Source organism: Cladophialophora yegresii (assembly GCF_000585515.1).
Source record: "Cladophialophora yegresii CBS 114405 chromosome Unknown aczIN-supercont1.5, whole genome shotgun sequence".
Taxonomy (NCBI): domain Eukaryota; kingdom Fungi; phylum Ascomycota; class Eurotiomycetes; order Chaetothyriales; family Herpotrichiellaceae; genus Cladophialophora; species Cladophialophora yegresii.
Window position 1 is genome coordinate 52,444 of NW_006913049.1, and position 14,967 is coordinate 67,410.

At 54.1% G+C, this 14,967-nt stretch overlaps 7 protein-coding genes across 7 annotated transcripts; 1 reads left to right on the top strand and 6 right to left on the bottom strand.

The window, feature by feature from the left end:
• Window positions 1-69: 69 nt before the first annotated feature.
• On the bottom strand, window positions 70-960 carry A1O7_06748 (uncharacterized protein; the record flags this gene model as incomplete). The annotated part of the gene is made up of 1 exon (XM_007760749.1): window positions 70-960. The coding sequence occupies one exon, from the start codon at window positions 958-960 to the stop codon at window positions 70-72; it is 891 nt and encodes a 296-aa protein (XP_007758939.1).
• A 600-nt stretch (window positions 961-1,560) lies between these two features.
• A1O7_06749 (uncharacterized protein) lies at window positions 1,561-5,139 on the bottom strand (the record flags this gene model as incomplete). The annotated part of the gene is made up of 1 exon (XM_007760750.1): window positions 1,561-5,139. The coding sequence occupies one exon, from the start codon at window positions 5,137-5,139 to the stop codon at window positions 1,561-1,563; it is 3,579 nt and encodes a 1,192-aa protein (XP_007758940.1).
• Window positions 5,140-5,759: 620 nt separating this feature from the next.
• Window positions 5,760-7,233, bottom strand: A1O7_06750 (uncharacterized protein; the record flags this gene model as incomplete). Its single annotated transcript, XM_007760751.1, has 2 exons — window positions 5,760-7,073; window positions 7,126-7,233. 2 exons carry the CDS (start codon window positions 7,231-7,233, stop codon window positions 5,760-5,762), a joined length of 1,422 nt encoding a protein of 473 aa, XP_007758941.1.
• Window positions 7,234-8,419: 1,186 nt separating this feature from the next.
• A1O7_06751 (uncharacterized protein) lies at window positions 8,420-9,553 on the bottom strand (the record flags this gene model as incomplete). The annotated part of the gene is made up of 1 exon (XM_007760752.1): window positions 8,420-9,553. The coding sequence occupies one exon, from the start codon at window positions 9,551-9,553 to the stop codon at window positions 8,420-8,422; it is 1,134 nt and encodes a 377-aa protein (XP_007758942.1).
• Window positions 9,554-10,062: 509 nt separating this feature from the next.
• Window positions 10,063-11,334, top strand: A1O7_06752 (uncharacterized protein; the record flags this gene model as incomplete). Its single annotated transcript, XM_007760753.1, has 1 exon — window positions 10,063-11,334. One exon carries the CDS (start codon window positions 10,063-10,065, stop codon window positions 11,332-11,334), a length of 1,272 nt encoding a protein of 423 aa, XP_007758943.1.
• A 605-nt stretch (window positions 11,335-11,939) lies between these two features.
• On the bottom strand, window positions 11,940-12,787 carry A1O7_06753 (uncharacterized protein; the record flags this gene model as incomplete). Its single annotated transcript, XM_007760754.1, has 2 exons — window positions 11,940-12,687; window positions 12,738-12,787. 2 exons carry the CDS (start codon window positions 12,785-12,787, stop codon window positions 11,940-11,942), a joined length of 798 nt encoding a protein of 265 aa, XP_007758944.1.
• A 764-nt stretch (window positions 12,788-13,551) lies between these two features.
• A1O7_06754 (uncharacterized protein) lies at window positions 13,552-14,493 on the bottom strand (the record flags this gene model as incomplete). The annotated part of the gene is made up of 1 exon (XM_007760755.1): window positions 13,552-14,493. The coding sequence occupies one exon, from the start codon at window positions 14,491-14,493 to the stop codon at window positions 13,552-13,554; it is 942 nt and encodes a 313-aa protein (XP_007758945.1).
• Between the last annotated feature and the right edge of the window lie 474 nt (window positions 14,494-14,967).

The window sequence follows — 14,967 nt, forward strand, 5'->3', positions numbered from 1 at the left end:
TCACGATACATCAATCAACGGCATGTCAATTCTGGTCTACTCAGAGTCTGTCATCCGCTGCCTACCTGTCTATCTTATCGTGAACCCACCATCAACCCTAACGTCACTCCCGTTGATCATGCCACTCTCGTCCCTGCACAGGAATTCAATCGCCGCAGCGACCTCGTCCGGCACGGCGAAGCGCCCCGTCGGAATCTCACTGAGATGCTTGGCCTTCTTCTCCTCGTCCGCCCACGCCTTGGCCGCCAACGGCGTCCACGTCACCGTCGGAGACACGGTGTTTGAAGTGATGCTCTTGGGCCCCCACTCGCTGGCCTGGCACCTCGTCAGGCCAAGCAGGCCGGCTTTGGAGGCGCAGTACGCGCCGTGCCCGTCCAGCGCGACATGTGCGGCTTGAGACGCGATGGAAACGATGCGCCCCGGGGGTGGTGACACCTCGCCTGTCTGCTTCTTCAGCTCGGCAGCCTTGCGCTGATAGAGGTGGAAAAAGGCGTTACTGCAGTTCAGTGGCCCGAGCAGGTTGGGCAGGAAATTCTTCAATGCTTCCTCCGCGGACGTCTCTTCGAGCGATTGCACGGACACGTAGCCAGCGGCATTGATCAGAATGCTGGGGAAAGCGTCCGTCTTCAAGTCCCCGATGCGCTCGAAGACATCCTTGACCGAGGCCTCGGCCGTGATGTCGGTCTCGAACGTGTAGACCCCCTCCATCGACGCGTTGCCGAATACTCGCTCCACGGTCTCTTGGACGCGGGCTCGCTCAAAGGGGGCGTACAAAAGCACCACCTCCGCGCCGTGAGAGTGCAACCGGCGAGCGGTCGCAGACCCAAGGCCACCTGCTTGCACGTGAGCATGCTGGGTAAAGATGACGTTCTGCTGCAGGTTGAATTGGATGTGCAGCTGGACTCTCTTACCAATGCCGCCGCCTATCACCGCCAGGCGTCCGGAGTATTCATTTGTCATCGTTGCACAGAGACGATGGGAGGTATACCACTCACAGGGGCTCTGTCCCTTTATTGGGGGACTCTTAAAGGTCTTATACACGTTCAGGACCGGCACGTCACTTACTTCCCCGCATATGGTCAATCTGATGGTTGCACCCCGATTCGCACCGGGAATCGACCGTCATGATCCGTTGGCCTTCCAGAAGAGCGGATTGCCGGGTCAGGTAAACCGACAGTTCGGACAGCCTGATAGGGACTTTACACCGAGGATCAAGATTTTGTTTAGGCTCTTGCACAGGAGGCCAGGGCGGATCAATCTTGTGTCATTAATTTGGCGCCAAATATATACCTGATACCCGCAAGCACGCAGCTGAGCTCTCTGTACATTGAGTCTTGTCGCCCTTTCTCCACAAAGCTAAGTACATAGCTCGCTACGATAACACGTAGACAGAAACATGCCGTACCTCGAACCGTTACGACCCATCTGCTCGCCTCCAGCAAGTGGACGAGCACTGGGACGTTTGTAGTGACGATCAAAGACAGGCCTTCCAATGTTGATGCATAGATGAGAATCAGAATCCAAATGGATTCGCAGCAGCTAGGTTCTGTCAGTATCACTTCATCTATTTCCAACCCGGGGAAGCTCAAACTCACATGCATTGGCAAGGTTTGCCCGTCTCCCAGTAGGCTGAGGCACCAATTTCTTTGGCTGGCTACCGAACTTTACGTCAGGAGCAGGACCAGTCTTTTGCGGCTGTAGAGGCGCCAGAGTTGGCAGCTGAGGCATCGGTGGCAGAGGCGGAACAGACGGCACCGGCAATTGCTGAAAGTTCCCAAATCCGTTCTGTTGAGGCGACTGTCCAAAGCCGGTGGCTTGTGGTTGAAGTGGCTGCGATTGGAAAGCTGTCATTTGGGTTTGGAATGGCTGAGGTTGAGGAAAGCCAGTCTGCTGTGACTGAATGCCCTGTCCGAACCCATTTAGCTGCGCTTGAGGAGGTGGCGACCCAAACCCTGTCCTTTGCGGCTGAAGTGCGGGTGGCAGAATCGAATTTATGCCACCCGGTGGTGGGCTTTGCTGAAATCCAGTAGGTTGAGGTTGGAAAGACGGACGAGGATCTGCGAAAGGACTTCCTGCAGCATTTCCATTGAGATAAGGTTGTTGGAACTGGCCGTATTGCTGTGGTTGTTGGAAACCCGTGGGTTGAGGAGGAAGACCGAATTGTCCCACGCCCTGCGCTGGCTGAGCAAAGCCGATGGGTTGTGACTGTAGCTGCATCTGCTGAATTTGTTGCTGTAGTCGTTGTTGAGACAAGTCATTCAGGCTCTGGCCTGGAGGTACCTGCAAAGGTGCTGTGGATGGAAAGCCGGTCAGCTGAGGCTGTAGCGGCCGGAGACCGAACTGGTTCTGGTTCGGATTCTGAGGAGCAGAAGTTGGTCGAGGCGGAGGAGAAAGGAGCGCAAGCCCAGTGGATGTCTGCTGAGGGGGCAGTGGTCGCTGTCTGGGAACACTGAGTGAGGGTTGAGCTTGAAAAGCAGTTACTTGAGGCTGTGGCTGCGGCTGGAAGCCAGTTTGCTGTGGGGGCATTTGCTGTGGAATCTGGGAAAAGAAGGCCGGATTTGCGCCTGTCTGTTGAGCTTGCTGTACGGGTGCGGACAGAGCAGGAGTAGGACCCTGTTGTGGTTGAGGGGCTGGTTGGGACTGCGCTGGTGGCTGCTGGATCGGTGCTGGTGATGGTTGCAGCGGAGCCGGCAACGGTCCATCCAGCAACGCTGTCAAGTCTCTCGCTGCCCCTGTCGGCTGCTTAGGCATCGGAGGCGCGGAAGGAGCACCCGTCGATTGCGATGCTGCGGAAGCCGCTCGAGGGCGGGCTGGTTGAAGCGGAGCCTTGACTGTCCAGGCATCGTCATCAAAGCCGCTCTGGACTGGTTCTCTCGGAGGAGCCTGGGCGAGTGGCGTGGCTTTTGCTTCAGAAGGCGGACCTTTCTTGTCTTCCTTTGCAGCAAATGCATCCGCATCGACAGTATCGCTCGTCGTCCTGGTAGCCTCCGGTCTCCCCCTGCGCGTATTGTTACGAAGCTCTCCGCCCGCCCCTGAGAACAGTCCTCCTTGTGCCTGTTCGCCATTGGTTCCGGTGCCGTTTGTGCTAGGAGCCCTGACTCGACCGAACTTCTGATCCAAAAACTTCATGATCTTCAGGATATCGCCTTCTTTAATGCCTAATGTCCGTAGCGTTTCGGCCGTTATGTCAGGCAGGACGGACTCGTCCATAGAATCTCGAATCATGGCTTGAGAGTACCGCTCGCATTGATGAGGACCGACACCAGCCTTAAGGAAGAAATCAAACCAATCATAATCGGGGCCTTTGGGATGTTCTAGAGCCTTGGGTTGCACGCTGGCTCCGCTTCGAGAGGACTGGGATGCTTCTTGGCTTCGGCGCTTCATCTTGATAAGATCAGCCACTGGAATGTGCTCTTCGATCGATTCGTTCGTTACCTTTTCAATGTACTCAAGGTCTTCTGGTGACATTTTCGTTACAGGAACGGCGATCTTGACGCCATTGACCTTGTGTAGGTGAATCTTCCCGTCCGCAACCGCCAAAAACTGAGCTTCAACTTTGAATGTGCCAGAATGGTCCGTCCAGGTCCTGACCTTAGCAGTATCTGGCTTAGACCGGCTTTTCTTGCGATCATCCCTGTCTCTCCGATCCCTCCGGTGTTGAGGTTGGTCGTCGGCGAGACTGCTCCCTCGTTTAGGGATTTCATTGCGGGTTCTGGCGGCTTCTGCTTCTTGTCGAGCTCTGTCAGCCCTCGCTGCCTCTTTTGCCAGCCTTTCTTCCTCGAGACGATTCTGTTCAACCACAGACAAGCCTGCGTTCAGCCCTGAACGCGAAGGCGGCTCGATTGTCGTAAATCCTGTAACCTCGATGTAGCTGCTGGGCACAACGCCTTCTTTACCGTTCTTGAGGCGTCGTACATTCCACCACTCCTCGGATTTCGTATCGTCCAGAACGATGACCTCATCTCCCACAGCGACTGTGACCTCGTCATCGCCTTGAGCCATGAAGTCGTAGAGCACCTGTCCCTTTTTGTGACTTCCGCCACCGCTAGCAGCGGTAATTACCTCTCTGAGACCTTCTGATCGCTGGACACCGGCAATTTCACCCAATGCCGAAACAATCTCTTGCGCAGTATCCTTCGCGCCGGCATGTAGATCTAAACTCTTGCTCGGCCTGACCAGTTCGATGAAGACGTGCTTGCCTTCGATTGAATAGTGGGTCATTTTGTCTGCGGTCCATTCCTGCTGAGGCCCATCCCTCGACTTTTCGGGAGCGAGCATGATTGTGCCCGTGGCAATATTGATACCCAGAGTCGTCGGCATCTTCTTCCTCCTCCCCATAGCCGAGACCATTTCGCTAATGTTGTACAGGTGGAACCCGCCAGGCGATCGTAGTTGGCTTGCTTCATCTTCTAGCGGCGGTACAGCTCTGTTGTACGGCGGAGAAGGAAGAGGCCCTTGTGAATGCTCTTGCGATATAGGTCTGCGCGGAAGCGCCGGGGCAGGCTCATCCTCTTCCGATGCTTCTGGAGTGAACTGTTGCCGAGAAGCCGGTGGTGGGGAGGAAACTGTTCGAGCGTCGATAGGTGAGGTGGGGGCTCCTCCGCCCAGAACGCGGGCCAGGTTGGCGGCAGGACTGTGAATCGATCTTGCCGGAGATGCCGGACTGGCAGGAGCATCAGGTGCAGCCTCTGTCGGGTTCGAGTACCCCCGCGATCGAACAGAAGGGGAGCGCGGAGGGAGGCCTGGGGCAGTTGGAGCAGCGCTGGAGAGCTCGATGTAGTTCGCTGGTACGAAACCATAGTCGTCGCCCACTCCGACCAAGGTCCAGTCCGGGTCGGAGACATCGTATACCTTCAATTCGGCGTCCTCAGTGAAAGAGACTTCCTCATCGGTCTGCCGAGAGTAGTCGTAGAGAGCTTTGGCGGTATTTATGGGCTTCGCGTCTTCGACATAGTTGTTCGGGATCAGACCTTCGGGCTCGTCATCATCATCGGCGGCAGCTTTCTTCTTGGCCTTCCACCAGTCATCTTCGGTGCTCTTTTCGAGAATGTAGAGTAGTTCTCCCTCCTTTATTTCTAGCTCGCCTGCACTCTGTGGCTGGTAATCATAGACGGCGGTGCATATTGCGACGAAGCCCATAGTGGGTGTGAGGGAACCGGCAGAGGCCAAGGGCAGACGCAGTTACGACAGGCAAATCGAGGAATATGCCATCAAAGTGAGGTGCGTTAATTCGGAGTGAATGGAGAGGAAGAGGTCGCTGGCTCGCGGGTTTCACCTCCACGGCTAAGCGAAGGGTAAGATGGCTGCTAGCGGGTGCTGAGAAGGGGGAAGTGAGAGGCGACAGACGAGAGGTGACGCAGTCCGTCAAGATGACTATAGCTGTGCCTTTTCACTAACGTTCGATGTGTAAAATCAGGACAGGAGCATCCAAATGGAGAATACATATGGTGATTTGACACGGAGGAGTCGAAGTGTTCACGATGCTCGATTCAGATTCAAGGAACCTGCAACCTGCCCGGGGCCGGTGCAGCTGGGTGCCAAGCCAATCCAGTTGGCTGCTCTCTTCGAGATGCTCGTGCTCCCTGTAATTAGTGTCACCCACCCATCACCGCCAGCTCCAGACACGAATGCTTACATCAACGTGCATGAAACACAGTTGCTCGTTCTCCTGTTAGCTTCATGTGCTTCGGCCACCCCCTGCCTACACGACTCCAAGTACAGATGTACTTGGTCTCAGGGACAGGATACTCGATGTTCATTCAAAAGCCCTCAGCGTATTCCTCTTGACTACCTGTAGCATCGTTATCTTCGTCAGGACCATCTTTGTCGCCCGCGTCTTGATGCGCACCGTTCTCGTCTCCATCGTCGTCGTTAGACACAACCCCTCTGAGCTGGATATGCCCGTCCACGTCATCCAGGCGTTCAATTTTCCAATCCTTGCCTGCAGCGAGTTTCTGGAGCTCCTTTTGAAAGGCATCAATGTCCTCTTGGCTCAGATCTAGTTTTTTGAGCTGCGCCTTGGACATGCCCGAGATCTGGCCGTTCTTCTGCATGATGACCGTCTCAGCTTTTTCATCTTGTGTCAGAACGATACGCCCTCTTTCCAGTCTCTTGCCTTCGCGGCCGACCAGCTTCATACCGCCGACCTCTATCCCTCCGAGTACGATCTGCTGGGACTGGCCCTGGTCGATCCTCTGCTGAATGATATCCTCGGCATTCCGACGTGCTTGCCAATCACCTACTTCGTTTTCGGGGACGATCTCGCGGCATGTGATAGGATGAGCGCGGCTCTCTTTAGGCGGCTGGAATGCGACATCGTTGCACAATCGCGGGGTGTAGATGATCATCATATAGGCACAAGTGGCGGTCTCCTTTATCCAGCCAATTCGGTCCGTAAGTTGTGGATTGCAGTGAAATTGCACCTCGATCTTGCGTTCATTTCCGGTCAGATCGCAGGGTGTGCCTCCCGTCAGACGCTGTACAAGGTAGTTTGTTTCTGCTTTTGACTTGACTTCCGTGGAGAGAGCACTGTCCGAGTTCGGCTTTGTCTTCTCGTTCGAGGGTTTGGGCGTTTCGAACTTCCCCAAGATGTAGCTGGGTGTCGTTGGATCTTCCTGCGGAGGCCACACCCTTCCATTTGTACCCGGAGGAAGCGCATGAAATTGTGTCACTTGAGAGTTGTAGCAGAACGAGTATGTCCACCAGCCGGTCGAGTAGTATAGGCATTGGTTTGAAGCCATCCCTTGCAGCAATTGAGAAGCTCTGTCTACCGCTTGACTCAACTCCTTCTCGTAATCTTCCGCAGATGGCTCAAAGGTGGTGCCATTCGCAACAGCCGGTTTGGCTTCGGGAATGAAGCACAGATGTGGGTAGCCACGTAGGAGGAGTCGCTCGTATGATCCTGATTGATCAGGGTCTTCTCCTACAAGGCCATCATGGGTATCTGGGTTGATGCTCGCGGAGACATCGTTGCGAAGCGGCTGCGGTGATTCTGACCCGTCGCTTGCCTTGGATTTTAGGAGTGATATCGCATCCGCTTCAGGGATATAGAGGTCGGTGAATTCTATGTTATACTGCGACAGTCAGTGGATCTCCCTACCTGGTGAGAGCACGATGCCTGCGTACCTGGGGGAAAGCAAATAGATCATCGTTGACGCTGAAGACGGTCTCGCTAGAACGGCAAAGTGCAGTAAGTAGCAGCACCACACCCCCAAGGACGCGCAGACTCCCCATCCCTTCGAGGCCGATCAATCACATTATCGTGACTGGCAAGCAGAGAATATTCAGAAGAAAACGTGGGAGGAGTGACAGTCCGTCTTCGCCGCGAGGTGCCTTCGGTGTAACTTCGGGCACCTTTACAGCTATCGAGAGGAAATACTCCGGATCTGATCTAGCGCTGTCATATACCCTGTACTTTCCTTTCATTATACAATGATTCTTTTTCCTATCACACATGGATCGAGGCAGACTAATCCCAGCAAATTTGGAGGCGTCAGTGTCAATTATACGCGCGACAAGCAGAGTTGCGTTGCACAATTGGCACCTCATAAGGGGTCCAAAGATTTTGAAGTCCTAGGGAGCTAGAGAACAAGACTAGGTCGGCGTTGCCTTACCGCCGCTCGAAAGAAAACAGGGAATCCCCGCTTACAGCTGGAAGCGAACTCCTCTTCAAAGCGAACCACGGTTTCTGGACGCGCATCCCATCGGATCTTGGAAACTCGGGGATCGTCTGGGGCCGCCACACAGGCTCTCATCATTGTTTCTTGGTAATCGTCATTCAGCACATCAAAGTACACATTGCCCATTGGGATATATCCATCTCAGAGTGCGGCGATGCCTCCTTGAGCACGGGAAATGCCTAGAGACTCCCTGGGCTTCATTGGCCCGAGTCATCCCGCAAGTCATCATGTCAGCGATCAAACACCTGACTGTGGGAAGGACGATGCTGTGATCTTGACAAGCCCACCAATTCGTCCGGGCGGCTCATTAGAACATAACTCTTTTAAGCGTCGTCCTGCCACAAGGGTGATCATACACAGCAGCGATTGACGGAGATGCAGTTGCAGCTACAGCCGGCATGACGTGCCTCTGAGCAATGTTGGCAGTAAGTCAAGAGCTTGGCCATTGTTCTTGCCGTAGCAAAGAGGCCGGCTGTCTTGATGGCTTGGAAAGGAGCAACGAGGACCGTTCCGCGCTGTTCCTTGGGAATGGTAGTCCTGCATGTCTCGAAGTCGTTATTAGGAAGCACCGAGTCGTCATAGGCGTTGGTGTAACTTAGTCTCGGAAAAATGCGGTGGCACCAATGCTCACAAAAATAGGGTACGGACCCTATCACCGAAGACAATTTGTATAGATCCAGTGAACACATTTCATCTGTTCACTTACCTATTAACCACTTGTCGCTGCCCGTGCTGCTATTTCATGCACTTGCTGCTGTGGGTTTAGAACGCGTTTCCAATTTCGGTGGCTTCTTTCGAGTGGTGGGTTGGCTAGACTGTGAAGTGGTTCCTCTTGATCTGGTCTCTAGCTTCTTCGGCTTCTTCCTCGGAGCATTTTCATCTGCCTTCGGTGTAGATTGCGATTTAAATTTCTGGCTGGGTGCTTCTGGAGGAGCAGCTTGAGGCTTTGCAGCCGCCTCAGGCTTTGTTGAGGCTTTCTGTTGATGGTTCTGATTTGATGCTGTGGCGGTCTTTGACTTATTTCCACCTGGAGTAGGGTTGGTCCCTTTAGATTGCCCTCCTAGTCCTGGTATCGACGGCACTGAAGGCATTGAGGGCATTTTCGGCATGGATGGCATACTGGGAATGTAGCTGGTCAGATCCTTGACCCATTGCTGCTGATCCCCCTGACCTCGACCTCCGTCATCAGCTCGCATCTCCTCCAATTCTTCCTGGGACGGAGCCTTTGTCTGCTGCGCCCCCATCACCATCTTTTCCAACGCCTTCTTCTGACTTGACGTGGATTCCCAGTTCGGAAAATCTCCCACAATACTCCTTACGCCCTGACTTGCCATCTGGCCCAAGTCCCAGAATGGACCACTGATGGCACCATATGCAGATCCGATACCTCCCCCCAGTAAAGCGCCCGCCGAAGACACGACACCGCCGACCAGCGCGCCCGTCAATTTTCCAAGAGTAACGCCAGGCTGGACGCCGAGGCCAGCACCAGCCGCAAGGCCCTGAAACGCGCCCGAGCGTGTGTATTTCGCGGCCTTGCCAAAAGATTCGGCCTCGACTTCCTTGTTGATGGCTTTGGCCAGGATTTCTTCGCGGGCATTTGGATCGCCAGCACCATACGCTGCTTGACGGAGTTCGTAAGCTTTCTTGGCGGCTTCCAGGGCGAGCTGCGCGCTCACGGACGAGTTTTGTTTCACTTCATGCTCTGGGATGGCCGGATCGACGGTAGGACTTGAAGATGTATTCTTGCCTTTGGGTGGAGGAGCACTCTGTGGTTGATGCTTTTTTTGTGGCGCCTGTGTTTGCGGCTTCTCCGGTGTTGTCTGGGCTTGCGGCTGCTTCTGCGCCGTCCGCGGTGGCAACTTCTTGGGTGGCATCGTAACAGACGATCTGGGTAAATCCTGCTGCTGCGAAAGTTAATTATATCGTTGTACGAACGCGCAACTATGACAAAGTTCTATGTGAAGCCTTTTCATACCAGACGAGGCAGATCACGTTGGAGAAAATCCGCGTGACGAGCGCCGGCTACCCATACGTCATTGTTACTCGTGATCGCCGCATGGGTGCCAGGCGTTTGCTGTAACTCGTACTTGTACCACGCTGGTTGCTTAGCACGAAGGTGATCGCAACGGTGGGGAGAAAGGTGAGTGGATATAGCGGCGGCACGGGCCGGGCTGTGTTGCCACATTGTGCATGCATTCGGAGAAGGACTTACTATCTTCCGCTGCCAAGCCTGCCCCTCGAGGCAGGGATGCCGCATCTTTGTTTTCGTTTCTCCCCTCGCAGACCAAAGGCACCGTGACACCTGAAGGTTGGCTTTCTAGCGCAGCAGCTAACTCGCAGACACTTTGCAAACCTTACACTCAATCATTCCTATCCCGCGATCATGGCTAATAGCTCATCCACCTTCTCGCTGGCTGGCAGGGGCCTCAAGATCGACACTAAAGAAGACCTCGAAAAGCACATTGAGCCACTCACATCTTCCTCCACAAAGACCACCCACATCGATCTCTCGGGAAACACATTAGGGGTCTCGGCCTGTGCAGCTCTTGCGCCTATACTTTCCTCACAGTCTTCCCTAGAGTCCGCCGACCTGCATGACATCTTCACATCCCGCCTCCTCGAAGAAATCCCTCCGGCACTAGGCTCACTGCTCACGGCACTTCTTGACTGTCCGAACCTGCACACGATAGACCTCAGCGACAATGCGTTCGGACTCAACACGAAAGATCCCCTCGTGGACTTCCTCTCGAAACATACTCCGCTCAAACACCTCATCCTGAATAACAATGGCATGGGTCCCATCGCGGGCACGGCGATTGCTGAGGCACTATGCAAACTGGCAGAGAGGAAGGAGGCTGCACGAAAAGAGGGAAAGGATGTTCCCCACCTGGAGAGTATTGTCTGCGGGAGGAATCGACTGGAGAACGGAAGCATGGCTGCATGGGCCAAGGCTTACGAGGCGCACAAGGCCGGCATGAAGAACGTGAAGATGACGCAGAACGGCATTCGGCCTGAGGGTATCTCACATTTGATTACTTCCGGTCTATCGAAATGCGAAAACCTCGAGATCTTCGATCTGCAGGACAACACATTCACCATCAAGGGTGCCCAAGCATTGGCAAGAGCAGTCCAAGGATGGTCGAGTCTCAAAGAACTTGGTGTCGGGGATGACCTTCTCGGCGCTCGAGGTTCCATCAAGGTCTTCGAAGCCCTGGCAAGTGGGAACAACAAAGATGTCGAGGTTCTGCGGTTGGCATTTAACGACATCACCCCAGCTGGTGTCAAGGCGTTGCTCCAAGCTGCCAAGGATGGTCTTCCCAAACTTCGGCGTATCGAATTGAACGGCAACAGATTTGAGGAGGACGACGAAAGCGTCGGAGAGCTGGCGGCACTTCTGAGCGGAAGGAAGGACGAGAACGCCAAGGACGACGACCCGGGCGACCATTGGGGCCTGGACGAACTCGACGAGCTTGAAGGCGAGGATGAAGACGAGGAGGAAGACGAAGCTGAAGCTGAAGAGGAGGACGAGGAAGAAGAGGAAGTCCGAGAAAGTGTGTTGAAAGACGCGGACCAGGCAGAAAATGCTACCGTGAGCCAGAAGAAGGACGCCGATGTCGATGACTTAGCTTCTGCTCTTAAGAAGACGCATGTATGATGGTAGGCAAAGGGACGTGGAGCGACGGCGGGTGTTGGTTAGGATAACCTGTTGATTCGTTGACTTGCGTGATAGCATAGCAGAGCCACGGAAAGGCGATACCCATGTAGACCAGTGTCACATTATCAGAGCAGGCAATTCACTGCAAAACGTATGATGCTGTATATTCTTCTCAGTCACCTCGCAGTCCTTTAGCGACTACTCGTTGGCTATGCAGAGATGCCTTGATGATTCGCCTTTCACCTACGAACCCGGTGCCCGCATGCTCGAAAACCTGTCGACCCAGAATACCCCTAGTCGGTAACCTTGCAGGCTTACAACGCCGAAACAGGTTGACCAGATGCGGACATCTGAGCACCACCTCTTGCTCGGAGTCAATCTCTTAGAGATTTGTTCCTAAAGTACGGCCTGCAGACGGATGTCGAGGCCGTGTCGGTCGACGGCTGCGCCCAGTATGGGTTTCGGCCCGAATACGGAGTGCACAATTTGGTCTTCCTCACGGACGCAGCCATCTGAATCGCAACTCGCCGGGTCGAGCCAAGAAATCGTCCGGCATCAGCCCATGGTGAGTAATGTCTACTGCCATCTTCCTTCGTCTCGAAAATCTAGCTGCCATAGATTTGTAGTAATCGATCTTCGGCGCCGTCGAGGATGCTCCAGTGGTCAACAACCTCCAGATTCTCCGCCTCAGCCTGGAACATCTTGTGCGGCTCCTGCCCCGGGCCGAAAGGATTGGCGTTCGCTCCTGGATTCATCTGCGCCATCTGCTGGGCCATCTGACTGGCGGCATTCTCATTTCCGAGGATGAAAATAAAGACGCTCTGCAGACCGAACAGACACAAGAAGTACCACGACAGACTCGACACCCACCTCACGTCCAGATCCCGCGTCATGACACCAGACTGGAGCATGGATTTGAAGCGGATCGTGAGCGGAAAGGGCAGCTTGAGAATGACGAAGCCAGCGAAGAAGGCGTTGATCCAGGACATGATCAGCGTCTGCGGGATCATCATTGCCATGTTGCCCTTCATCATCCCCATCATGCCTTCCATTGCTGCGGGGTCGGACATGGGGTTCGCTGCCCCCTGATCTTTTGATTCAGGGCCTCCTTTAAGAAATACCCCTTTGTGGAAGCCATCGACCAGGTATTCCTTTCTGCGATTGAATGACGACGTCGTTATGGCCGCTGGGGAGTTGTTGCGCAGGTTGATGCCGCGCAGAAGCGTCTGCCGTTCGCGAGATTCGGGCAAGCTGTTCGGCGGCTTCGGCGGAGATTGTAGCAGGACGGATGCATAGTGTCTGAGCACTCCGGTCAATATCATCACAATCGTGATTGGGAGCAGGATCCAGTAGCTACGCAGGATGTCAGTGTTCATTCCTGTGCGGTGTGCCGAGAGCCGTACAATAACGCAGGATCCCGATGGATTATCTGCTCCGTGCCTTGCACCGCCATTTTCCTGGCAAGGGGTTGATCGCAAGATGAGATCGGCCCAGCTGTTCCAAGATTGCGGTACGTTTGCCGTTAACCGCCGTTCGAGGCTTCATCCATTAGATTTCAGGTTGTCGTTGATACAGTTCGGCAATTATGCCAAATACGGAAATGCGGCTGCGGGCAATTTTGCACTGGGCGGACTTTCGTTCTTTTCTACGGAGGACTCGAACTCGTGCATGCAACGAAAAGTGGCCAGGGGCCACGAGAAAATGTATAGCGCTTGGATTTGTTCAGGGTATAAGAAGTGGCAATCTAGATGCATCGGTCAGAACGAACACCGCACCCACGAGCAACCATGAGCACCACGAAACAACTAGATCATCTCGCAAGTTTGATGCTGTACTCTATGTCGGGGAGAGTTACATGGCGGCAGCGTAATGTCACGAGCTTCCTTTGACATCAGGTCGAACATACTGCGTATGACTCAGTGCAAAAACGCTGTGCACGCTGCGTAACAAGAATTGCAAAGGGGAGAAACAGTCGGCCCAGGTGGATGACATGCTGTTGGTATCCGCGTATCCAGCCTTTGCCTTGAGAGTTCAGCCCCTTGTTCCCCCTCCATGACCGAATGCTATCAATGCCTCAACGTCTGCCTCCGTGACGATTGCCCATCTAGGACATAGGAGAGCAGCCTTCAGAGGCTAGCATTTCTCCCCAGAATACCCACAACCACCTGCGCGCGTAGACGTAGCTCATTGCCATCAGCAGATCAGCAGATCAGCTAGCTATGGCCGAACCGTCGGCGTGTCAACATGTGCATCTCTGTGCTCAATTGCAATAAAACCGAAGTGGTTGATGATCGCCCAATCCTCATTTGCATCCTCCTCCACCACCACATCCCATGACGGATCTCTAGCTGCCAGCATTTGGGCATCCTCAATAGGTTCCGGTCGGGGACTTGAGCTGACTTCGTCAAATGCGCCAAGTGGGTCAGCGACTGCTAGAAGTCGTTGGAGGCTACGCAACTTGGTCGTCATCTTTTCAGCCATGCACTCCATCTCCTGTCCTTGGTGGTCTCTCTTATTTGCGTTGTCTGATGCAGAGGCAGTTCTCGCCTGCAGTTCTGCTTGCTCGTTCGCAACCATGACACGCTTGGGAGGAGTCGAGGTACACAGACAGCGAACTTTCCAACAGAGGGCGCATGCCTGGGGATCTTGCGGGAGGAGCACCGCCGGAACCGTTTGCCGCCCTCTAGACTTCTGGTACGCCTCGACAAGGCCATGGTCGACCAGGGAATTATCATCCTGCTTGGGGAAGCCGCCCTGACCTCTGGCTTTAGGATCAGCTTCATTATAAATTAATTTGATTAAGTCCTCTTCGTCCTCCTTTCCATTGGCATTATTCGGCTCTTCTTGCTCCTGCTTTGCCTTGTATTGCTCGTATTGTTTGTTCCGCTCTTCGTCTACCTCCCTAATCGTCATTTGGCAAGGTGCACAGAGCTTGGCAACTGCAAAGGCTTTGTAGGTGCACAAAGGCACCGACCCGGACACAAATTTTCTCCGTGGGCGCGGTGTCCACTGGACGGCCCAAGCAGCGTCACAGTTCTTGTTGCAACAACAGTAGTATTCGATGCCGTCTGAGTAATAACCGCTCACATCTGACGGCGGGTAGTCGAGACAGAGAACATTCAGCCGCTTGGAATCAATGAAAACAGGCTCCCCATCCATGTTTGCAGGCGGGATACCCATAGGCGGAGGCCTCGGAGGTAGACAGGGCGTTGAGGGAAATCGATCCATAATGAGTGCCGCGGTTGAGTTGTCGCGATGGTGGGCTGGACAGGGCAGGCGAAGACGCCTTGGGTGGATGTGAAGATGTTTGTGAAAGGGCAGGCTTTATTGATGGACATAAAGAGCCATCGAACGCGACGCGAAGAGACTCTCAGGTCAATGAAGGGACGCCGTCAGTCCACAAATATGAAGACTGTACAATCACCAGGCTGATCAACCAGGGAAGACCGAACGTGAAATAGGAAACGAGTTTCTTATTATGACATCGCAGTATCCAGAAAATTGTGCTGCTGTTGACGGTTGCTCTGGGGTTCCAGTTATCGACGGATTGTTTGCGAGTGTCGATGACTGGGTATCCGTCCGTAGATGTATCCGACTGTCATCTCAACCACATCAAAATAAAGTTTGGTCAAA